Source organism: Diceros bicornis, chromosome 16, assembly GCF_020826845.1.
Source record: "Diceros bicornis minor isolate mBicDic1 chromosome 16, mDicBic1.mat.cur, whole genome shotgun sequence".
NCBI classification, from domain to species: Eukaryota; Metazoa; Chordata; class Mammalia; order Perissodactyla; family Rhinocerotidae; genus Diceros; species Diceros bicornis.
This window is the reverse complement of record NC_080755.1, coordinates 39561232-39586329: the sequence shown is the minus strand read 5'-3', so window position 1 is coordinate 39586329 and position 25098 is coordinate 39561232. Positions and strand designations below refer to the sequence as shown.

At 47.7% G+C, this 25098-nt stretch overlaps 1 protein-coding gene across 2 annotated transcripts in view; it reads left to right on the top strand.

Annotated features, from left to right (window-relative positions):
- Nucleotides 1-25098, top strand: part of LOXHD1 (lipoxygenase homology PLAT domains 1) — a 176503-nt gene that overhangs the window by 7517 nt on the left and 143888 nt on the right. For both annotated transcript variants that reach the window (XM_058556571.1, XM_058556570.1), the window contains exons 3-4: nt 6349-6429; nt 8300-8484. In XM_058556571.1, the coding sequence (XP_058412554.1) occupies nt 6349-6429; nt 8300-8484 (266 nt within the window). The remainder of the gene's footprint in view (nt 1-6348; nt 6430-8299; nt 8485-25098) is intronic.

Sequence of the window (25098 nt, the reverse complement as noted above, 5' to 3'; positions counted from 1 at the left end):
TGTAGACATTTTCCTTGAGCACATGGCCCTGTGGCCCTGGCGGGTGTGTGGAGATTCCCTTGAAGGCCTCCCAGGGCTGCAGGTTGTGATCTCTGGGGTCTATGGCTTGGCACCTCCAGGGTGGCAGGGGAAGCTGTAGAGGAGTGCGGTCCACAGGTGGGGAGATCCCCAAACTCTGTGCTTAGCAGACTGACCAGGCCCCGTGTCACGTGTTTACCCTGAATGTGGGCTATGGCGTAAATGCAGCATCGAGGCAGGCGTAACGTCCTATTTTGTCCGTTTCTGCAGAACAGGGTACCTGCCTTCTTGTACCACTTACACTGCAGAGTGACTCGCTTGTGGAAGTCTTTCCCTCCAGTGATGTGGGCACGGTAATGAGAATACATGAAATGTCCATCCTCTTTGCCATGTGACCGTCCCAGAGTTCACCCCTCCAGGGAGAAGCCACCAGACCCTGGGGAGTTGGCCAAGCTGGCTTCTGGAGTCCCAGCCTGACATTTTTAAACAAAAAGAACCATTTTCTCCTTTGATGGTGATTCCTCATTGTCTGTCCTTCTTTCCTGCATTTAGTATTCTCAGATTCTTCTTCCTCACCTTTTTCATTTGTGAAAACATCCTCTCAGGAAGGCCACCAGAGTCACCTTTTATAACCTGGCATGAAGATTTGTCACCGAGTCCCTGTCCCCAGGAGTTTGGGTCCCAGCCTTCCCTCTCAATGGGGAAGGAAAGACTGCATCATGGTAAAGGGGTCTGAGACAGGAATGAGCTGGCAGGGCCAGAAGGTCTCCAGGCACTGCTGAAACCACATGTGGGCAGCCAGCTTCTCCAGGCCTGCCCCCCGTGTGGGAATCAACATCCCCCAATCACTCCATGGGTCTCTCCTATATCTGTGTCATGCTCCAGGTTGGATAGCAAGAACACAGGACTGGCCAAGACCCCAGTCGAGCTGGTCAGCGGGGGGTCTGCAGGAGCCCACGGGGAGTGAGTGGTTTCAGGGGTGTGGGTGTGGTTTGTCGTATCAGCTGTAAGCCTTGGAGAGGCTGGAGAGGTGATGTGTGGAGAGATACCAGGTGCAGCCGGAGGATGAGAGAGGAGGTCTGCTTTGTGCCTCCCACATCTGTCTCACTTGTTTGCCAATAGTCAGAGCCCAGTAAATGATGTGGAATCAGTGTGACTAGATCAGGACTTTACAGGAGAGGGCATGGAATCTGGGCCTCAAGTGGTGAAAAGGACTCAGATAAGAAAGGAACAGAAAGAGGGTACTTTAACCAAGGGGATCAGCTTGCAAAAGTGTGGAGTCAGCAAGGGGGACCGCAGGCCTATGGGGGCCAGGAAGGGACCTGCTGGCTGCGAGCTCAGAGCTGCATGGAGGGGCAGAGAGGGAGGTTGGAAAGGCAGGGGAGGACCCGACTATAGAAGGCCTTGCTTGAAAGCTGATCAATGACGCTCCACTTGCTTTGCGGCCAAGAAAGATTAATCTGACTGTGGTGAGCAGATAAATGGGGAAAGAGGACACCAGAGGCTGGCTGCTTTGTAGAGAAATGTCTACAAAGAGAATTGCATAGACACAATCCTCGCCATCTAAGGCGCTTTCAATTCAAGATGGAGACCACGGGTCTGGGATGGGAGCATTGCTCTCCAAGGAATTCCAGGTTGAACCCAGATGCAGATGGTGGCAAGGTCACCAAGCTCTGTGGGATTTAGATGCAGTCAGCCCAGCCCATCCCTGGGGTCTGGCTCAGAGTATCCACTGGTCTCGAAATCTTCTCTCATCTCACTGTCTGCTGCTGTTCCCTCCTCACCACACCATGTCATCCCAAACCCAAACCCACATGTCCGCTGGGACTGAGCTCCTTTTCTTTGCTTTACACACACACACACACACACACACACACACACAGACACACAGACACACACACACACACACACACGCAGATACTCCAAGGCATTTTTGTGTGTATCAGACTTCACTAATAGCTCAGGGCACCAGAGAGAGTTCACATCACAGCAATGCAAACAGCTTAAAATGGAATGTTAGATAGGCCACTAGTCTTTCTTGGACTTTCTCCCTGACCTCTTTCTCTGCAGCCCCTGGCCATGTCTCTCACCCCACCTTTCTCTCCTGCTTCTCACACGGCCTCTTTTCTCTCTCTCCCTTCAACCCCTGCTCTTTCCTGTGCTTTTTCTCCTCTGCTCTAGGACTTCACTTCCCGCTCTCAAATGGCTTATCAGGATTTTATTTTTTTTACAATACAAAATAATTCCTGCTGCAAGACCTTTGGTGCCTGATGTTAAATTGTTGATTGTTCTCACCCTCATGGCCTTGTGTCTCAATTCCTTGGTGCACAGTGGACACTCTTGTAGGCAGCAAGGAGTATGACATGTTCACTTGGACTCCCTGTTAGCTGACCTCCACCCCAACCCCATACAGCTTAATGCCAAAAGCTCCAGCTCCCAGAGGAAGCCCCCATGTCTGGTTCCCCTCCCTGTTACCCAGGACTCCTCAATACTGGGTCACATGTTCAGAATACGGCAAAAGGATGAGATCTCATGTATCTTCTGGAACGCACTTCTCCTGTTGAGAATTCACCATCTGAGAGTGTCAGAGAATGCCTAGCATTTTAGCCTGCTGCCTCTTCCCTTGTTGATGGCTAAAATGCCCCATGCGGCCTGTGAAAGCTCTCCGGGGTGGGGGGTGGGGTCCCTGCTGAACGGCAGGCACAGGCTGGGGGCAGTATGGCATTAGCCTTGATTTGCGGATCGACCAGGAGCCATGGTGAAGCTGCAGTCTTTCACAAGGAATCCTGAAGAAGTCTGTATTTCTAGTATTTCCTTTGACCTGGGACCCCCTGTCCTTTGCTCTGTCCACGCCACCTCCAGTCAGCTTTCTGAAACCCACAGGCATTTGTACTCTGACTTACCAGAAGTGGGAATTTTGGAATCTGAGCCCAAGTGGATTGGGGTTGGGGTTTGTTTGGGGTTATCCCGGCCCCTCCCCAAGTGAAAGGAATCAGTATAGCCCTGTCTCTGCAGTCCTTTCCTTTCCTTCCTCTGAAGAGAGACTCCTGTGGTGCAGAAGGCCTTCCTCTTGTCTGCCAAGAAGATTTGGTCTCCATCTTGTAAACACCGTGGATGATTGCTTCGTATCCTGTCATGCCCTGGAATGCCCCAGGGTGGTCCTGAGACAGCGTGGAGCCTCCCTCTGCCCACCTTGGTAGATCTTTCTCTCCTGGTCGCCCTTCTTCCTTCTCACTTTTAAAAATTTGTTTTCCAAGTGATGGTAAAGCACTGTGGTCAACCATTTAACACACATGCCAGAATGGACAAATCCACATTCCCTCTGGTTATGTGCCCAGGACCTTTCTGAAGGCGTGGTGCTCCCCTTACTGAATGCAGCTGTCAGAGCTTCTCTTCCAGAACTCTTGTCAGAGGCACCCAGAAAGCCAGCTGCTTTCCTTCCAAATCACCCTCCTCTTCTACTACTCATTGGCATTGGCTGTTTCCCAAATTCCATGCACCCTTAGCAGATGAAACCAGCAATCCTCAAACTCATTCTAGAGAATTCGCCACAGGCAACTATGGGCTGGGTGGGGTAGGGGTTACTGAAACCGGGGACTGTGCTTTTTTCATAATTACAAAAAGCAAAAAAAAAAAAAAAAGTACTCCTTTCAGAAAATTAAAAAGCATATACAGACAAGAATAAATAACCAACACTTTATAATAGTCTCGCCATGTAGACATGATGATTTTGTATAAATCCTCCTACTCTTTATTATTCTCAAATGAAGTTGGCATTCTGTTTGTATTGGTTGTTCTGTTTGTACATTCTGTTTGCAACCTGCTTTTTCTTTTGAGCCTATATCATAAACCTGTTTCTGTTTCTTAAATCTTCTTTTATAGCAGGATTTTTAATGGCTGCATAATACTCCATCATATAGCTCCCCAGGGTGACTGTTTCTTAGGGAATTTATTTGGTGTAGAGATTCTTACCTACTTATTCTAAAAATCAAATTTCTTGTCTCATATATTGAAACAGAAAATACCTCATATTCATTTTTTTGTTTCCTATTCACACAATCCTGATGCACAGGATCAATGTCCAATGTCCACGTTTTCCAAATCATTTAACAAATGTTTTGACTCTGAAACAAAATACAGGATGTGCTGTTATTCACCTTTGGATGTGAGATTCCGACATCTGCCAGACCCTCCTGACAGCTGGTTTGGTTTCATTTCCCTTTAAATGATGGGCCCGGTAAGTTTATTTTCCCAAGAGGGAGGGTGTACTGCTTCTTCATAGAGAAGACTTCTCATTTTCCTTGCTCTTCTTCAAGAGCCAACAGACCGCATTCTCCATCTTATCACCTCTATTATTATTATTAACTTCTTGCATGAGTGTGATACATTTGTTACAATTGTTGAGTCAATATTGATATTATTAACTAAAGTCCATAATTTACATTAGGGTTCACTCTTGGTGTTGTCCATTCCGTGGGTTTGGACAAATGTATAATGACAAGTGTCCACCATCACAGTATCACACCGAATAGTTTCACCACCCTAACAATCCCCTCTGCTCTGCCTATTCAGCCCTCTCTCCCCACTAACTCCTGGCAACCACTGATCTTTTTATTGTCTCCATGGTTTTGCCTTTTCCAGAATGTCATATAGTTGGAATCACATGGTACGTAGCCTTTTCAGATTGGCTGCTTTCACTTAGCAATATGCATTTAAGGTTCCTCCATGTCTTTTCATGGCTTGAGAGCTTGCTTCTTTTTATTGCTGAATAATATTCCATTGTCTGGATGGACCACAGCAGATTGCCTTTTTTTTCTTTTCTTTTTTCAAGAGACTAGAATTATGAATTCTTCCAAAGCGAAACCTTTCAATGTTTAAATTTGTTTAAATATTAAATAAAGGCAACGGTGGAGTAGAGACTCTGGGGGCCATGCACTGTCTCAGTCTCGCCCTTCCTCCGGGGCTGAAACCGCCTGGGCCTCAGGTACATGCAGCAAGCCCGAGGTCGGCCCTTTCACTCCAGCAAAACCCAGAAGGCCTCCCACTCTCTCCTCCTCACCCTCTGTGCCTAGACTGCACCATTGGGGCCTCTTTTTCCCAATAAGGCTGCCTCAGCATATATTTTCACCTGATTTCATGAGCTTTGCACTTCTTAGGCCTCGTGTCTCCTGATGTGCCCAACTTAGGGAAACTTCTTCCCAGGCCAGACTGTTTGCCAAAGTGGGTTTGTTTGCAGAATCACAGCCTCTGAGCCTGTAGAACCTTAAAAACCTTCTGTTACTGAGGGAGTCTGAGCCTTGTTGCCTTCAGAGAAGGCCCTTCACCTCTCCCTTTATTTTGAAACACACTGATGGCCAATAAATAGGCGCATGTCTTCTGTGTTTTTCTTTCCTGGGGGCTGCGTGCCAGTGCTGACAGCCAGGGCTGGGAGCACGGGGGGAGGCCTACATCTCTCAGGCATGCAGGGGCTTCACTGAGGGGGTGGGGAGAGCTATGGGCTGGCCTGTGCTCAAATGGTGGGGGTCCTGGCACACACAGAGGTTGGAGCAAGTGTCCACGTGAGATTCAGGCTTCCACTCCCAGAGGACTTCCAGGCGAGGCTACTCCAGCCTCGCATGTCTAAGCTGATCAAATCTAGGATGCTCCGGAGTCTGGACTCGCCTGGGCACCTCATTGCAGAACGTGTCAGGTCACTTGCCTCTGTTCACACCGTCTGCAGGATGTCAGATATGCATTCCCTCACAGCCCTCACTGCCCTGGTTGCTGGTTTGGGTTGAATGTTTCCTTTCTTGTTGGAATGGCAGGACCATGGACCACCACCCAAGGTCTGCATCCACTTGGGGCTGCCATTGCAACTCTCCCCAGCAACAGCCAGGCAAGGGAGGAGGAGAGGCCAGGAGGCCTGCCGACCCAAGAGCACCATGGCATTCATCACATCTTCCTTCCTCCTCCACTGTCCCAACCCAGAGCAACCAGAGGGCATTCGATCACGACTTGGGAGAGCCGGATTCTGGTTCCAGCTCTGCTACCAACTAGCAGCTTACTTGTTTGTTAAAATGGGGCTAATATTGCCCACCATGCTTGCCTTAGTGACACACAGCAAGGATCACGTGAGAACCTGGGTGTGAAAGCAAGGAATGAATAATAATCATCCTTGCCCTCTGCCTCTCCAAACCAGGTCAGAAAGGAATCTCAGAATGGGATCGGTGGCTGGTAGCACTTGCTGGAGTGGGACGGTGGAGGAAGAAGGGGGATGCCAGCCCTTGGCTCTTGTCCCGGGCCTGTGAGCCAAACACTGATCTGTGCTAACTGTGCACACCTTCATTGCAGGAGCGAATCTGCCTTCGAGAAAGCCAACGTCGACGTGTTCCGAGTGAGAACCAACAACGTGGGTCTCATCTACAAAATCAGGTGAGAATCTGGCCACTATCCAGGGTGGGGAGTGAGATGATGGCAGGTAGCTTAGGAACTGACTTCACTATTGACACTTTCTGGATGTTGATTACTCTCCTGGTGTCATTGGAGGGGTTACCAAAGGCCCAAATCTTTCCCTCCCACCCTGAGTCATGGAGCCCTAAACTTGCCTGTTAGAGAGTCACTTCTTTGGGTTAAGACAACTTGAGACAATTTTTCACAAACTTGGGAAATACACTCTGAGAAACCTTAGGACTGGGGTTAAGAGCAGACTGAGTCCAGTTTGCCTTGGTTCAAATTTCTGCCCTGCCATTTACCAGCTGTGGGACATTGGACAGGTTTCCTCTCCAAGCCTCAGTTTCCTCATCTGTAATAATGGTGCCTGGCTCCTGGGGTTAGAGAGGACTCAGTGAGGAACTAGCATACAGTGAGCACTCAGTGAGTGTTAGCGGTGCCAGATCACGCTGCAGGATGTCTTTTTCAGAGAGCTCCCTGCATCTTGCTCTCTCTGGGGGAGTTTTCATGAATGGTGGGGAGGGATAAATCCATCGGCCTGGTTACCAAGGAAGAGCCTTCAATTGTATGTTTTTGCCCCTCTCCTTGCTGCTACCCACTCCCTTCAAGTCCATACCCATTTGTCAGAATGACAAGATCATCTGTGGTCTGATTGTACCCAGACATGGGCCCAGACAGAAGTCAAAGCTGCCTCAGTTTGGTCTTGGTTTTTCTTCCTCCCACTAGAAAATCTAGAACCATGATCTCTCCTTACTGGGGACATAAGGGACCTGTGAGGGCCCTGGCACTGGTTGTGTAGGGGAAGGGGGTGACGAGCAGGGAAGGGGCTCTTACAGAGGAGGGTCAGAAGATAGTGTCAGTGTGTGGGCAAAGGCAACCACTAAGCTGAGGTCCTACTATGTGCCAGGCTCTATGCCAGGCACAGGCACGCATCCCTGTGTATATCATGTGTGTCACCCATCTGTCTTGAGTTGGAGTTGTCTAGTTAAGGCTGGCAAGAATAAGGCCCACTGTGATGGGCAGGGATAAGATGCTTAGTACAAAGTAAGGTCATCCAGAGGTCAAGTTCTGGGGAAGAAACTGGACCTCAGAGAGGAAACTGGGACTGCCAAGGATGAAGAGGGCGATAGGGAGTGGGAGAAGATGTTAGGGGCCAGATTTTGAAGAGTCTGGGTCTATGCTGCCCAATACAGTAGCCACTGGCCATATGTGGCTATTGAGCACTTGAAATGTGGCTGGTTCAAATCGGATGTGCTGTGCATACAAAAATACACCAGATTTTTGAAAAATTAGTACAAGATAAAGAATGTAAAATAGCTCATTAATAAATTTTTACATGGTTACCTGTTGAAATGATAAATGGATTAAATGGAATATATTATTAAAATTAATTTCACCAATTTCTTTTTCACTGTGTCTACTAGAAAATCTAAAACTACATATATGGCCTGCACATGCACTCCTGTGACATTTCTAGGGGATAAGACCAATCTAGATGGCCATGGGGGATCTTCTGGGTGGTGGGACTAAGGAGAGTATCTACGGGGTCTGGGAGTCAGGGAGAGAGGGGAAGCTCAAGATGGTCCCGCTGCAAGCCTTGGCGATTCTGGATTTTCCGAGGAAGGCAATATTTCCTTGCAGGCAGTGTATCAATGCCACATTCGTTAATAAGCACATCCACCTGCAAGGTGTCCCCATTTCGTAGGTGAGAAAACTAAGGTTTGAGAGGTCAAGCAGCAACAGTAACAAATGACCGAACCTCTCTTTGGAGTAGACATTTGGGTATTTCAGAATGGAAGGGGTGCTGTCTCTGTTCTGCTAGTGACAGTGTGGGTGTCTGCTTCTGCCTCAGGATCGAGCATGACAACACGGGCTTGAACGCCAGCTGGTACCTGGACCGTGTGATCGTGACCGACATGAAGCGGCCTCACCTCCGTTACTACTTCAACTGCAACAACTGGCTGAGCAAGGTGGAAGGTGACCGCCAGTGGTGCCGTGACCTGCTGGCCAGCTTCAACCCCATGGACATGCCCAGAGGTCAGTGCTGAGGCTGGCCTGCCCGCCATCCCTCCCTGCTTGGGCTGGGCTTGCCAGGCCTCTGTCTTGCTCTTGGCAGTCCCATCTCCCTTGCCACCCTCCAGGGTCTTCCTATTGGCTAGGGCCCAAGTGAGATCCCATGTCTTCTTTGTGGCCTTCCCAAGAGCAGGCTTGTGTGCTCTGGGGTTCAAGGAAGTGGGAAATGCAAGAAGGCCTGGAGGCTTGATGGAGGGATGGGCGCAGTCCAGAGCGTACTGTGTTTTCAACTACTCTTGAGGCACCCTTGTGATGGGTATCTACCAAGAGTCCCCTCCGGGTTCAAAGGCAGCTTTCCCTGCCTTCCTATTCCCTTGTTTTTCTCCTGATGCCCAAGAAGGTGAGTTCCAGTCCGGGCATGGTGGAGGGAATGCGAACCTGCCCCTTCTAGAGTTCCAGCATGCTGCCCCAACACCTCCTCGTTTTATGAGGAGTGAAACAACTTATTTCAAGTGCATCTCTGGCCCAAAGCCTTAAATTCTATTGCTTTTGCTCTACAGGGGGCAGGGGAACAAAGCGTGTAAGAACACTGTACCCCATGTCCTATTTTATCACACCTTTGTCCCCTAAAGTCCTGACCTCACCTCACCCCATTGTTGAACATATTTGCCTTTCCAAAAAGGGGGACATCACATGTGGGTACCAGCATCATAATACCCTGCTCACATAGCATCACGGGCTGTCAGGGGGAAGGGAACTTGGTGGCCAGGAGAGGAGAAGTCACTTTCTCGCAGTCACTCAGTAGAACAACAGAAGGCTGACACACTCCCCTCCAGCATGTACCCTGTGGTCTCCAACTTCCATCTTTTCTTGCAACCAGCTGGGCAGAAATAAACATATGTTCTGTTCCAATGGGCTTCAGCTCTCAATTTCTTTATCTCTTATCTCCCACCTCCCAGCTGGCCTTGAACACTTGCCCCGTTCCTCTGTGGTTCCCATCGTAATAACTTGTGACTTCATTGACTCTTTTTTTTTTTTTAAATATGTTATTGATCTTTTTCTTATTACAAAAGCCAAATTTGATCATTGTATAAAATTTAGAAAATAGAGACATGCAAACATAAAAAAAGAATATCTGTAATTCCATCACCTGGAAAAACATCACTGGTGACGTTTTTGTGCATTCATTTCTAGTCTTTTCTATGCATATATAGTTTGAAGGTATGGGCTGGTACAACATCCTCTGTTTTAGAGCATGTTTATTTCTATGCCATTAAAGATCACTCAACCCTCCTACTTGTAATGCCTGTGTAGTGTTCTGGTATAGAGAGATACCATCATCTAGTCGTTGACTCCCTTATTGTCGGACATTTATATTGTGTTCCTCCTCTAAAATTTCTTTTGTTTCTGTAAATAATACTATTATAAACAATGCACCTGATTAAGGCTTTTGATGGGCATTTCCAAATTGCCCTAGAAAGGATCCATCAGTGTGCTGTCCCACCAACTGTGCAAGAGTACCCACTTGCCTCGCCCTTGCCAACACTTGGCTGTGTTGTTTAATTTTTCAGTTAGATAGGAAAGGGGGATTTTCAATGTTCTCTCTTTGGTTACTGTTGAGATTGAATATTTTTCATATGTTTATTGGCCATTTGTAGTATATGTGTGTACATGTATGTGTGTGTGGTGTGTGTGTGTGGTCTGTGTGTGTGGTATGTGTGTGTATGTGCGGGTGTATGTGTATGTGTGTGTGTGTGTGTGTGTGTGTGTATGTGTGTATGTATTGTCTGCCCATGCCCTGTGCCTGTATTTTTGATTTGATCTTCCTCTTTTGTTCCCTTAGTCTCTCCTTTCTTGGCCTTTTCCTACCTTTTAGCTCCTAATCTTACCTTTTGCTTTGGTCACATGAAAATCCAAGGTTCTACTGTTAGGAGAAGAGTGTCTGAAAAGTCACCATTGAGAAAGAATTAATGTAACTCTCCAAGAGGCTCTCCAACTTTCCACAAGGATCAGCCAGGGCAGTGTTTTCTTGCCTCTTAAAGTCTCTGAGTCAGGCTGCAGGGCCCCCTGCCCCTTTATAGGCTGGAGGGCACTGGGTATTTACTACTTCCACGCTGGATTCCAGAAGAAGGAATAAGAAACATGATTTTCAAATATTCAAGGGACTGCATTCGTAAGCAAAAGGTTACGTTTCTTTGCTTTTCACCTGGAATTGTACCAACTTGGTGTTTGGTTGCTATGGAGGGTCTTTGATGATCAAAATGGGGTAGATTATTTTTTCATCCATGCAGTTTTATAGGTGAAAATATTTCAAAACATTGTATGTGGGCAATAATAGAAGGAGGGGAGAGGAAAGGGCACATTTTAAGCATATGTTCCCCCCCAACCTTGTTCCCCTCTCCCCACAACCAAGGGCCATCTCCCGAAGTTCTGGCTGATAATCAGCTGGAACCTTCTTTCCTTCCTGCTCCTCGGGGAAGGTAGGTGTTCTAGGTTGACCCACTGACACTTTGACCCAGGTGATCAGCAGATAGTGGCAGGTGTGGAGGGGACTGGACCTGGATCAAGTTTCTAGATGGTTCCTCTACAGGAGATCTCACATATCATGCTTAAAGACACAGGCATGAGGCCAGCTTGCCCTGCTTAGTGCAGAAGGTGAGCTGTGGAGCACTAACACTGCTGTTCCGGATAAGAATATCCCCCTTTCTGCATGACACGGTGCCTGACGTTGGCCATGGAGGTTACTTTTTCCTCTCCAGGCTTCTCTTTAAATGCACTTTTGGGGAAGGTGCCCAATATATTCCTAATACCTTGGGGTGAATGGCCTGGTCAGGGCCGCCTTCTTCTTCCCCTGGGGAGAAGGTAGGTATGAGGAAAAACAAAGACAGGAAGTTCTAAAAGAAGGAGGTAGAAGTTGACCAGCCCACCGTGGTGTGGATGGAGGATCCTAGAACGGTGTTCAGTTTCTTAGTTGTTCTCAATTTGTTGGTAAAATCGCTGCATCTGGCCCCCTAAGGAAACCAGGCAGTGGGACCAACCGAAAAGGCTTTGCCCTTTGGTTTTCTCTGTGTCTCATCCCCAGGACTTGGGGATCTGTGCTGGGCCGGGAGAGCCAGGTTGTTGTGTCCCCTCAGTCCATCCAGGAGTTCCGAAACCCAGCCACTCACATTCCACTTTCAAGATTTTTGCCTTACTCAAATACTACTTCACTTATTATTTACTAATTCTTAACTCACTTTTTTACAACTTATGTTAACTTGCACGTTTATTTTAAAATGAAAGTGGATATCACTACGATAGAAAACCTGTTATACTTTGCCATAAACAAAAGGTATACATGAGCACATATTAAAATATACACACAACATTTGATAACCCTTGTGTATCGCCACCCCCAGTGGTATGCAAACTGCTCCCTGGGAAACACTCCCAGGGATCTGAGAGGAAGGTAAAGCAGAGGCCAGGAGGAAGGGGAGGAGGGCTGGTAAGAGACCTGGGCTCTCCTGTTCATGAGTGTTTGTTTCACTTCATCCTTACCACGTCTCTGGGGGTGGGGAGGTGAGGAGGGCAGGCAGGTGTTAATTACTTGGAAGAGTAAATTGAGATCCAGGAGGTGGTGACTCATCCAAGATGGGGCAGCCAGTCACTGATGGGGCTGGACTAGAATGCGGGGCCCCTAATTCTTGGTGGAATGTGCTTTCAGTCTGCCCCTTGGGCAGGGCAATCAGCCTGGCACCTAAGAGATCAGTGCCTGAGGGATCATGGCTAGGGGCTTGTGGAGGTCAGTTGGACCAATCTCCCACTGTCACAGGAATCCCTTCCACAGCATCCCCACTGCTTGTTTCTCCGGCCTTGGTTTGAATCCAGCCTTTCTTGAATGGTGGACAGTTCCCACCCTCCCAGTGCAACCCATTCCACTGCTAAGCAGCTCTGGTTGTTGGAAAGATCTGCCTGAAATTAAGCCCCCTGCGGTCTCCTCGAGACTCCTGCTTGTTTGTTCCAGACCTCTCCTGACACAATGCAGGGTATACTTTCATGTCAGCCCTTCAGCTGTGTGAAGACAGCCTCTCTCCTCTCAGGATCGTATCCCAGGTTCCTCGGTCTCTTCTCTTGAGTAACATTTCCAGCCAGCCTCCTGAGAAGCCCTGTTTTGTCAGGACCCCTCAAGAATGTACCTTCTAGGCTAGCACCCTATGTTCCACATGGGGGCTCCTCAGAACAGAGTGCAGGGGGCCTCTCTGACTCCATCATCCTGCTTTTTAAAAATTATTATGTTGTAAAATATACGTAACATTTACCATCTTTATTTTTAAGTGTATAATTCAATGGTATTAAGTAATTTCACATTATTGTAAAAGCATCACCACAATTCATCTCCAGAAATTTTTCATCTTCCCAGCTGAAACTCTGTATCCATTAAACACTACCCATATTCCCAACTCTCCAGCCCCTGGTAACCTCTATTCTACTTTCTGTCTCTTTGAATTTGACTACTTAGGAACCTCATACAAGTGGAATCATACAATATTTGTCTTTTTGTGACTGGCTTATTTCTCTTAGCATGATATCTTCAAAGTTCATCCCTGTTGTCAGAATTTCATTTCTTTGTAAAGCTGAATAATATTCCATTGTATGTAGATAAACCATATTTTATTTATCCATTCATCTGTCAATGGATGTTTGGGTTGTTTCCACCTTTTGACTATGGTGAATAATCCACTGTGAATGTTGGTGTACAAATATCTATTCGAGTTCCTGCTTTCAATTCCTTTGGGTACATACCTAGAAGTGGGATTGCTGGATCATATGGTAATTCTATGTTTAACTTTTTGAGTTAAACTCAAAAAACATACTCTTTTCCACAGCAGTTGCACCATTTTGCATTCCCACCAACAATGTAAAAGTGTTCCAATTTCTCCACATCCTCACCAATACTGTTATGTTTTTTATTTGTTTATTTTTGATAATAACCATTCTAATGGTTGTGAGGTGGTATCATTTTGGTTCTGATTCGCATTTCCCTAATGATAAGTGATGTTGAGTGTCTCTTCATGCTCTTACTGGTCATTTGTACATCTTTTTGGAGAAATGTCCATTCAAGTCCTTTGCCCATTTTTCAATCAGGTTGTTGTTTTCTTGTTGTTGAGTTGTAGGAGTCTATCCAGAACGTATTTCTGGATATTAACTCCTTATCAGATATATGATTTACAAATATTTTCTCCCATTCTGTGGGTTGCCTTTTCACTCTGTTGATAGTGTCCATTGATGCACACAAGATTTTAATTTGTATGAAGCCCGATTTACCTATTTTTTTTCTTTTGTTGCCTGTGCTTTTGGTGTCATATCCAAGAAATCATTGCCAAATCCAATGTCATGGAGCTTTTGCCCCATGTTTTCTTCTAACAGTGTTATAGCTTTAGCTCTTATATTTGGGTTGTTGATCCATTTTGAATTAATTTTTGTATACGATGCAAGATAAGGGTCCAATTTTATTCTTTTGCAGTGGATATCCAGTTTTCTCAGCACTATTTGTTGAAAAGACTGTCCTTTCCTCATTGAATGGTCTTGGCACCCTTGTTGAAAATCATTTGACCATATACACGAGAGTTTATTTCTGGGCTCCTTATTCTGTTCCATTGGTCTAAATGTCTGTCCTCATGCCAGTACCACGCTGTTTTGATTATTGTAGCTTTGTAGCAGTATTGAAATCAGGATGCGTGAGACCTTCAACTTTGTACCTCTTTTTCAGGGTCTCTTGATGTCCTGCTTCTTTTAATATATCCTACATTCTCCTTAACTGTTTTTAACAGTGATAATACACCATATTGACTTTGTAGTCAAAGGGCTCTTCTTCACCTGGAAGAAAAGATGGACATGCTGTCTCTACCTCAAGTCCTCAGTTCTCGCCCAGGACTTCAAGGCTGCTGGAGAAACCTCTCAGATTCTCCTGATGCATCCCCATGTGAGTCAGCAAAGTGAATGTCTCAGTCTTGGCTGGCTACCCCCAACATATCAATGGAATGGTCCAAGCAGACATCACACTGCCCGATTAAGCATCTCAGACATCCAAGCAGCCTGGACAGGGAGTTAGCAGCCATCTCTATGCTTATCTCCTTCTTAGAGTGGGTGTCAGGGGTCCTGGCACCTTCTGGGGCCTGGGGAAGGTTGGCAGCCTCTTTTTCAGTATCTCTGCATTGATTATCCCTGGGAACACAGTCTTGGCTATTGAAATGCTCCAGAAGTGTAGTGCATTTTCCCTCCTACCATCTGCCTCTTGGCATCCCCATCCATTACCATGGATGCCTGACTCCCTTCCTGGAGGATTTCTTCCATCCTGTCTAGAATGGCTCGCCTTCTTGACAACCCAGAACCCAGAGGGGCAGAGTAGCTGCATTGACATCCACACACTGATGAAAGCCCCTGACCAGAATCTAAGTAGAGTCTCCCAGGCCTCTAACTGAAGCGTCATCATTAGCAGCTGCCATAAGTGATGCTCTCCCCTGAGCTGTGCTTGGATGCTGGGTCTGGGGTAAGGACATGGTCCTTGCCATCAAGGTGCTCACAGTCCAGTGGATGACACAAATTTCCATAGTATAAGGTACCCACAAAGAGGGTGATGGGCATTATGGTTCAGAGCTCCATGTCTCATGTCGTAGAGTCCTAGGTTCAAATCCCAACAATGCCACCTACTAGCTATGGGACTTTTGGACAAAATACTTCTGCGGCCTGTGTCTTCATGTGCATACACTTTACAATTAGCATCTTATTTAAAATCCATAGCACTTGTAGGAGGTAAGGTTTATTATTATCCTCTCTTTGCACCTGCAATGAAGGTCGAGGTGAGCATGCAGAGACCACTGCTCACCCTCCTCCTCTGTTTCTTGGTCTCAGGCTAGCAGCTCCCACTTCTCATCCTGTTTGCTCAGATCGTGTTGGCTCCAGTGTCTGGCAGGCAGTGGCTCTGAAGCTGTGTTCTCCAGTACTCATAAACCATGAGGAGGTTTCAAGGGACCCACGGGAAACTGGAGTGAAGCCTGAGGGAAAAGACGAGACATTCTCTCCCCACCTGCTCCCAGACTGTGGAGCGGAAGCCAGACTGCTGACAGCAGTTTCTGGGGTTCAGACCTCATTCCATCAAGCCCAGCAAGGATGCAATAGGACTGCTCTCCCCAGAGCCCCAGAGGCCTGCCTGACTGCTTGCCTAGTGGGGTCCTCTTGCTTCCAGATTTCTGTTTCAAGTTGGATAGGGAGAAAATTGTGGATCTCACACTAAAACATATGCCAGGGTGAGAGGAAACATCAGGGCCAACACCTCTTCCCCCTCACCTGCTCTGTTTCATCCACTCCTGCAGTTTTCTCCATGCCACCCAAACCCCATCAGGTTTAAAGTCCTGGCCTCTCCAAGAAGCATCACCTGCTCCCTTGCCTCAGGTTCCTCTCCCCCTGCAAACACTGGAGAAATTGAAGTCTGTGCCACCCTTTGTAGTGCAGTGATTCTAGTGGGGTCCCCGCCCCAACTGCAGTCAGGGGATGTGTAAGGAATCTCATGGGCATAGAGGAGGAATTTTTTGACCTGCTCCCTGAGCTTCAGACACGTTCTGGCTGAATCACAGCCAGAAAGCCACTGTGGCTGATGTGGTGGGTTGTAGCCCTCAGGTGTTTTGAGATGGATAAATGGCTGAGAAACACCATATCTCAGGGACTGCTATTTGCCTCTTTGGGCTCTAACTACTTATTATGTGTCTATCTGGTCTCTCCAGCCAAGCTTGCGTTTCTCTGAGGGTAACACTTTCACTTTTACCTGCTGACTTGGTCATCGGGACTTACGGGTTTGGGTGAAGATGGGTGGAAAACGGGCTCAGGTGTGCATGGTGGGGGTGTGTGTGTAGACAAACCCACTTATGAAGACCAGCAGCAGAGATGGGTAGAAAGAGGTCTACCGGAGAGCAGACAGCTGGCTTCTAGTCTCGCCCCTGGGTAATTGTGTGCCTTAGGCAAGTTACTCGTCCTCTCTGTGCTGCCTCCTCATCTACCAGAAGGTTGGACTGGAGGTTCTCTGAGGTCCCTAGTAGCGCAGCTCTCTCTGGTACTCTGCTAGCTAAGCATCTCTTGTCTCTCTTGTTTGGCTCCAGGTGTCTCCTGCCTACTGATTTCACTCCCCCTATCTTGATGTTGTCATTTTTGGTGTGACATTCATGAGGCACAGCATGCAGGTGCAATTGATAAGCACCCTGCAGAGTTGTCCAGGCTGAGAATGCAGGGTTCCCCATCCCTCTCCGGCCCCTGGGAAGCTCAGGGCACATCCCTGAGGTTGGAGGTGGGGTCAGGGGCAATATTGAAAGATCGCGGGTGGAGCCATCTGAGTTAGACAAGTTAGATAAGATGCTGTGATCTCTCTGGGAGATTCGGAGTGACCTGTGTAGGGTCTTGAAGGAGCTTGGGCCGGGGGGCCTGTCACCTGGAGGCGAGGCATGGGCAACAGCTGTTTAAGGCAGACCCTGCCTGGCCTTCTCACTGCCGAAATGATGTCATTTCCTGCCTTCTGGCCAAGCAATTGTCCCCATCCCGGTGCCAAGCCACAAACTCTCCCACCTTGAAAAGCACTGAGATGATCACGTGGCTTAAATTAGTGCTAAGCCCACACCACATCGCTCCAGAAAAGCTCTGCCAACTTGGCAATGAGACAGGCCTCTGAAGCCAAGAGCTGAGTTCCAGCTGGCCCGGGGGCTGTTCACACCTGGGGGCTGTCAGAGCCCAGGCACAACAGCTCATCAGTGTTTCAGACCCAGGTGTCACTGACAGTAGAGAGGGCTCTTGCATTCAGAAGGGCCCAGTTTGAGGTGTGTCCAGTCCCCACCCCTGCTCCCAGCTGGAACCTGTACCCTGGGCCTCGTTAGGGACAGGCCTTCTTCTAAGGAGCTGTTAGTATTCTTTGGTGGATTAATGATAAATATGGTTGCAGCCAGTTTTGAATTATGCTCCAAAGAGACCACAGGGCTTGTTGTTGGAGGAAAGAGAGCCCACAAGAAAGAAGCAACAGCTTGGGCGGGTGGGCTGGGAGCACGCAGGCGGTGGGGAGGAGTGGTGTTTTCATTCAGACTCCCAGTCTAGAGCAAATGGATTGGCTTTTTTTTTTTTTTTTTTTTTTTTTTGCTATAGCAAATGCGACAGCCAGTGCTGGGGGCCGAAAGCTGCATGGAGCTTGGGGAACTGGTAGAAATGGGACTGACTGTGTTTGTCCAGCACAATCAGTATTTCCACTCCTGGGTATTTCATCAGGTAACCGGGTTACAATTTCGTTACAGCCCACGCTGCGCTCCACAATGATTATCACACAGCTCCACATGTGCGCCCTGTCTTGGTGAGACCACGTTGGGCACAGTGCCCAGGGTGCATTTGAAGAAGGGACGGGACAAGAAAAGGCTTGCGATTAACATATTAGGGGCCATGTGCAAATTGCGCTGCCCTACAGTGGATTGCGGACCTGCCAGAGGACTGCGTGGTGCAAAAGCAGATGCGAGATGAAAGCAGCCTGGGTGATTGACATAAAAAACACCCATCGTGAGGGCTCAGCCAAATAAACCAGCAGCCTTGACTTATCCCCAGATTCTACTGGATGATACTACAGAGTAATCAAATCATTACTTTTGAAATGTAGCTCTCTGGGTCAGAAAGCACATGGGACCATACACCCCGAGTTCTAGTTCTGTAGTGATGAGACCTGGTGCAGATCTCAGTTCCTCTCCCATCCTCAGTTTTTTCCACTGTAGGGTGGGCATACTAGGTGACCTCTTGGGTCTTTTCAGGATTAGTAGAGTGTTTATCCTCACAACCAAACAGAGAAGGATGGGTCCGGGACTAGCCCTCCTCCACAGGGGCAAGAGGAGCCTGACTTTTGGTGCCCTCCCTTCTGCTGTGGATACTTCTCTCCCATTTCACCCCCTTTCCGCCCCATACTTTCCATTCTTTTGCATAGTGCCCACCTCCCCATCACGAGTTCCATCTCTGGACCCCATTCTCTGTGGTCAAAACCTGACTCTGCCACTCTACTGGTTATGCAAACATGAGCAGATGTCTTGAGCTCTGTGCCTCTATTTCCTCATCTGTAAAATGGAGATAATGTTAATTCACACTTCATGAAGTGGTTGAGCTGGTGAGTTGGGGAAGTGAACACAAGGCCTTAGTGTGGTGCAGTCCATTACCGAGCACTGACTGTATGCCCACACTGCACAGGTCCTAAATATCATGGTGGTTGTTGCTGTTGTTATGATCCTGGTGTTTCCCCTTCTTCTCCTACACCCAGGCTTGTTCTGACTCTGAGAGGCACAGACTCACGATTCTGGTCTCTCAGAATCAGAAAGGGCTTTGGAGCCTCTCTGTGCCAGGATCCCCTGTAGGATCCAGCAGGCTCATCTAGACAACTGGAAATAGACTCATGACCTTGACTGCACTTGAATCCTGCAGGAAACTCCCCTCTTCCCACCCCTCTTCCCTCTCCCTGACGTTTCCCCTTAACCCAGCTCAAACATTATCCAGGGCCCTCTGAGCTCTATTTGCTGTGGGTGCTGCTTGGGAGGCTTTGTTCCTTCAAACCCTATGGAGGTGGTCCTGGTCACAGCCACAAGGGCTTCCGAGTGGGAGAGCTGGGCCAGCCCTGCAGCGCTCTCCTCCTCTGAACTTCACAGCAGATTCCCGCCTACCCCATCTGCTCCCACTTAGCATTGCAGAAAATCATCTCCGGAAAGAGTGGGAAGAAGAGAACTGTTTCAAATGAGGCCCCAGTGAGGAGTATCAGAGAATTTCAGGACAAAAAGGGACCTTATCTACTCTTCCCCCACTTTATACAAGATAAAATGGAAGCCCAGGGAAGTTAAGCCACCTGCTCTTGGTCACACAGTGTAATGGGCAGAGCTAGAGCCCTAGGCTCAAGATGCTAGGTGGTGCCCCTTCAACCTCACTCAGTCGTTCAATGGGCATTTGTTGGGAATCTTCTATGCACCAGATCCTGGGCTCAGGGTGAATATGTATGGGCCTTTCTCTCTAGGAGCTTAGAGTCCAAAGGGGAGAGAATAGGACCAGTAAATAATCACAGTGCAAAGGGATAGAATGTTCTAAGTGGGGGATGACCCAGGCCAATGGAAGCATAGAGGAAGGAGGAATCAGGAGGGCTTCATAGAGGAGGTGATGCCCAAGCTGAGACTTCATGGTTGAGAAGGAGTTTGGTAAGCTTTCAAACAGGGTGAGGGCACTCGAGGGAACTGATGGACTCTGACGGCATAGTGTCTCATTCAGGCAGCTGGGATCAGGCGCTTCAACTCACAGCTTCACTGAGGCCTCAGGACCCCTGAGACCAGTCATGATCTCTTTCAATTCAGCAATCAGAACCTTTGGGGAATGCATGGAATTGTATAATTGCCCCGTACTTGGTTATTTTGATTTTCAAATAGGTGTTTATAATAACCTTTGTTTTTTTCTATTTGTGGAGCTAGCATTTTCTCAGAGTTGCATTTTGTATGCATGAAAATCTGAACTTATGATGCAGATATTGCCTTGGCTCTGATCCACAGCTGATCCAGCTGTGGGTGTCCATTCCAGCCACCAATGGTTTCCTGCTGGACCCCTCCCCTGAACTCCAAGTGTTGGCCACAGTGAACCCAGTGTCAGAGAAGGGGTTCCCACCTGCCTGGGACTGGATGTCTACCTGGTGGCCCTTGCTTCTTCTTTCTCTCTTCCTCCATCCAGTCCTCAATCCTCCCTCCTCCCTCATAGCCACTCTGGCCAGCTCCAAGGTTTCTGGTGCCAAAGCCAGCTTAAGGGTGTAAGAGCATCTATCTTGTGCACGGATTTTCTTTAGGGGTGTCTTAGAGACCGGCAGGAGTTCTCAACAGCTTCCTGTGGACTATAGACGGCATGACTTATTCAAGTATTAACTTTAGGTGACGTGAATCTTTAGTTTTCAATTACAGGAAAAAAACTTGGCTATTGAAAAAATTTCAAAAGTCCAAATAAGCAAGAAGAATAATAAAATATTCCATAATCTCATCACCCAAAAATGATAATAGCTAAATTTTATTGGATACTTACTCAATGTCAGGCATCATTCTGATATACCTATCATCTATCTATCTATCTATCTATCTATCTATCTATCTATCTATCTATCTAATCTATCATCATCTATCTACCTATTTATCTATTACCTATCTATCTACCTTCCTATCTATCCATCTATCTAATCTTCACAACAACTTTATGACAGAGGTATTATTGTTATCCCTATTTTACAGATGAAGGAAACTGAGGCACAGAGACTTAAGTAATTTGCATATACATGATGGAGCCAAGAGCAAACCCAGAGCCTTGAACTTAATCACTGAGTAGGATAGCCTTGGAGACACTCATGTTAACACTGACTCAATGTATTAAAAACTACATATTGATTAAAAATAGTATTGTATTATAGTCAACTCTGTGACCAAGTTTTTTTACTCAATACTATATTATATCATTGAATAATCTTCTAAACCATTATTTTAAATGGCTACATGGTATTCCATGAATGGATGAATATCATAATTCATCCCAACAATCCCCCATTTTGGATATTTTTAGGCTGTTCTCATTTTTTTGTTATTATTAACAATGCTGTGATAGACATCTGTATAGGTAATCTATGAATACAATTATTTCCTAGTATAAACTAATTATTATGCACAGGGATTGAATTGTTGGTTCCAGGGGTTTGCAGGATGTTAACACGTATTATCGCCTGCCCTCCAGGAAGGCAGTATTACGTTTTGGTTCCTCCAGCAGTGTCTGAGAGGAGCTGGTTTCCCAGCACTGTGGGAGGATAAACCAGCAGTGGAGTGGAACCGGGGTTGGAAAGAGAAGAAATGGAGTCAAGGTTGCAGGGCATGCAGGTGGAAGAGATGGGTCTTCTGTAGAGCAGCAGAAAGGGAGCCAAGGAAGATGAGTGACTGAGGGGCATGTGGAAATAGCTCCGTCTGCTTGGCAATGAATTGGATGGGGGGATGAGCATGATAAGCTAAAAGGAGTGAAAGTGTATCTACTCCATACTGTTTCAACACCTGATAACATGAGGCTTACAGTAGAGTTTCTTAGGAAAATGTACTAGCTGCATATTTATCTGTGGGTGATAAAAGGGTAGAGTGTTTTTTCTTCATTACTGCCCATGAGCAGCTATTAAGGACTGGGCGATGGTTTAATGTTGCTGCATAACTAGGCTCGGTTGAGGTCAAACCCATGGCTTGCTTGAGCACATGTTAAGTGCCAAGTAAGTGACATAGACCCCAGGAGTTCTGGAGAGGAGCACTGAAGCCCTGGGAGGTGGGGTGTAAGCTAGACCTAGCAGGGTGAGTGAAATGACAGCTAAGAGAGAGCCTTCTTGTCTAGATCCCTTGAGTCCAAATCTGAGCTTCACCCTTTCCAACTGTGGAGACTTGGTTAAGGACTTTCCTAACCTCCTGCTTCCATTGCCTCATCAGTAACTGGTGACAATAGTAGCATTAAGGTCTGTCATTGTGAGGATTAAATGAAATAATAGGTGTGACTGGCCCATAGTAAGTCCTCATTAAGCAATAGAGACTCATTATTATTTTGATAAGTGGGTGTGTCTGCAAGATCAGTGAGGTTGAAGGCCTTCTAGAGAAAGCAGAGACATTCCAGTCCTATTTGAAGAATAGGGTGAATCTGGGTGAGAGAACCTGAGAGAAGGAAGAGGAAAACTTCTGGGGGCAGCCTAGGGGGAGGGAGAACTCCAGTCCATGGGCTGGGGGGAGCCTTCATTTGTCAGTGGCCATGACTCAGCTCTGGGCATGTAGCATTGCTGCCCATCCTTGGGTTCCGCCAACCACCCCCTCCCCACACCCGTGCAGGCTTGAGTCATCAGGGGCCTTCCCTGGGTGGGGGAGAACATCCTCCCTCGTCCCCTCCCCACCAGAGCAGCCCTGCTTGTTTGTTTTGTTTCAGGGAATAGGGCAGCCCTGCTGAATTTCTCTCCTCACCATTTTCATCTCCTCCTACGCAGAACCTGTGGGATCTCACCTCCACACGTCTGACTCTCTGTGAGCGGAAGTGACGGGTGTCAGGGTGTGAACCACTGCAGATTCAGTTTGGGGTAAAACCAAGTCCAGTCATCTTCCTTCCAACCCGCTCCCCACCCTCACCTGCCCAAACAAATAAAGCCACGTTCTAATTACACAGGATCTGGGAGTGGACGAGAGGCAAGGGAAAGAGCCTCCGTGCGTCAGTTAATCATCAGTTCATTCATGATTCTCTGCTTCCCAAAAAAGCCCGGACCACGTGAGCTTCTCTGAGGCTCAAATCACGTTGAGTGTGGGATGGTCCCCTCTTCGCAAGTGGGACGGAGGCTTAGTTCCCGGGCATTTGCTTGACTTCTGTCATTGGGAATATGACCAGCAGCTCAGCCGGGCTTAGCTGTGCACACGGCACCAGGATTTGGGGGTTCCGGCCCCCTCATGGTTGTGCCTTTCCCGGCAACCCAGGGGGACTCTCTGACGTGTTCTGTTGCTGCTGTGTGCTGACTGTTCCAGACAGAGTGCAAGGGAGGCCGTGGGGGCGGCTGGTGCTCCAGGCGCAGGAGGCAGTGAGGGCCTGCCAGTGCCTGCCTTTTCTGGAAGCCCACGCAGGCAGCTTCCGGCTGGCCTGCAGGGCACAGATTTCCTGTTGGAGGTAGCAGCCTTGTGCCTCTGCCGTGGGCCCTGCAGAGGAAAAAAAAGGGCAAGGCAGGTCTTGTGTATCCCCTGGGCAGGACAAGGACACAGACAACCCTATGCTGTGGCCTTGAGGCAGCAATCTGTTTTTAGGCTGCAACTATGCCATCTGTACAGGACCCCAGCTCAATTCTGTTTGGCTTTGGAAGGCAACATGCGATTAGCTTAATATCTGGTCTATATTCCTTATTGTAAATTGCTCAGATCAATGCTCAAATTAGTTTAGCTTCTTTGGGTTCCCGTTGACCTTTTTTTTTTTTTTATTGTGGTAACATTCGTTTATAACATTGTATAAATCTCAGGTGTACATCATTCTACCTCTATTTCTGCACAGATTACATCATGTTCACCACCCAAATACTAATTACATTCCATCACCACACACTTGTGCCTAATCATCCCTTTCTCAATTGTCCCTCCCACTTCCCCTCTGGTAACCATCAATCCAATCTCTGTCTCTATGTCACACTGACTTTTAGTGGAAGGAAGCTACTACCTGAAAGGTAGGGTTGTTGGGTTCAGATGTGCAGGTTGCGCACTGCACAAGTGCGACTATGTAAGGAGACACCTTTCACATCATAGAGGTTCTACGGTTTGCATTTATTATGACAATTATCCAACAGATGGCAGTAAAGCGTCTTGAGGGAGAGATCTCTTTTTCTAATTTGTACAAAGGCACTGCACTGTATGGGCTAATGGTAGCCCTGCTGAGAGGCCAGAGAGAAATCACTTCTAGGGAGAATTTTATAGCAGATAATATGCCAAATGGGTAAACCACAGGCCAACTCCAGAGCTGACTTGGGCAACAATTCCCGTGATCCATCACTAGGCCCTGTTTCTCCCATGCTTGCTCAGGAAGGGCAATGAACTCCTTGCTAGCCCATTCTCCAACTTGACCTTCCCCTCTCTTCCCGTCTCTGCTCCTTGCTCACTCTTAGCCAGGCAGTTAGCTGAAGGCATGATGGCCAAGGTTGCAGAACTGGTCCTGCCATCTGTCCCTACCTTCAGGAAATCCCAGACCAGACCCTCTTCTCTACTGGACTCAGGGGAACCTCAGGCTCAGCCCAGTCATACAGCATTGTGGGGGCAGGGAAAGCTGGCCCTGCCTGCCCACAGTGGGCACAGGACACACTCCTTCTCACCTCCTCCACCCCAACAGAGAAAAGGCAATAGTTCCCCAATCTTCAGAGCCTTGAGCTGCTTAGCTAGTGGTTAGGATGTGCTGTGAATATCCTACAACCAGCAGCTGACCATCCCTGCACCAGGCAGCTCTGCTCCCATTCCAGGCTGCAGGGAGCAGAGTTGCCCACAGTCCTCTGCCTAGAAACCCACAGAACAGTTCCTGAGAGCACACGAGAGCTTAGGGCACGGGGTGCCAACTACAGCTTGTGGGCCAAACCCGGCCTGCCGCCTGTCTTTGTGAGGACCACGAGCTAAGAAAGGCTTTTATATTTTTAAAGGGCTGAAAAGAAATCAAAACAAGAATATCTCATGACACAGGAAAGTTATATGAAATTCACATGTCTATGTCTACAAATAAAGTTTTATTGGCACACAAGCAGGCCCGTTTGTTTATGTAATATTCACATAGGGTTGTGTATGGCTGCTTTGGTGATACGACAGCAGAGCCGAGCAGTTGCAACAGAGACCAAGTGGCCTGCAAGGCCTAGGATATTTATTATCTGGCTCTTACAGAAAAGTGATGCCAACCCCTGGCGTAGATCATGAAAGGCCATGAGTATTCTGGAAAGACCCCTGGATTCAGATACAAGAGACCTGGCTTTGAGCCCCTTCTGCATCATTTAACAGCTGTGTGTCCTTGGGGAAGCCACCTCACCCTCTGAGCCTCAGTTTCCTCTCTGTCAATGAGAATGTCAACCTGCCC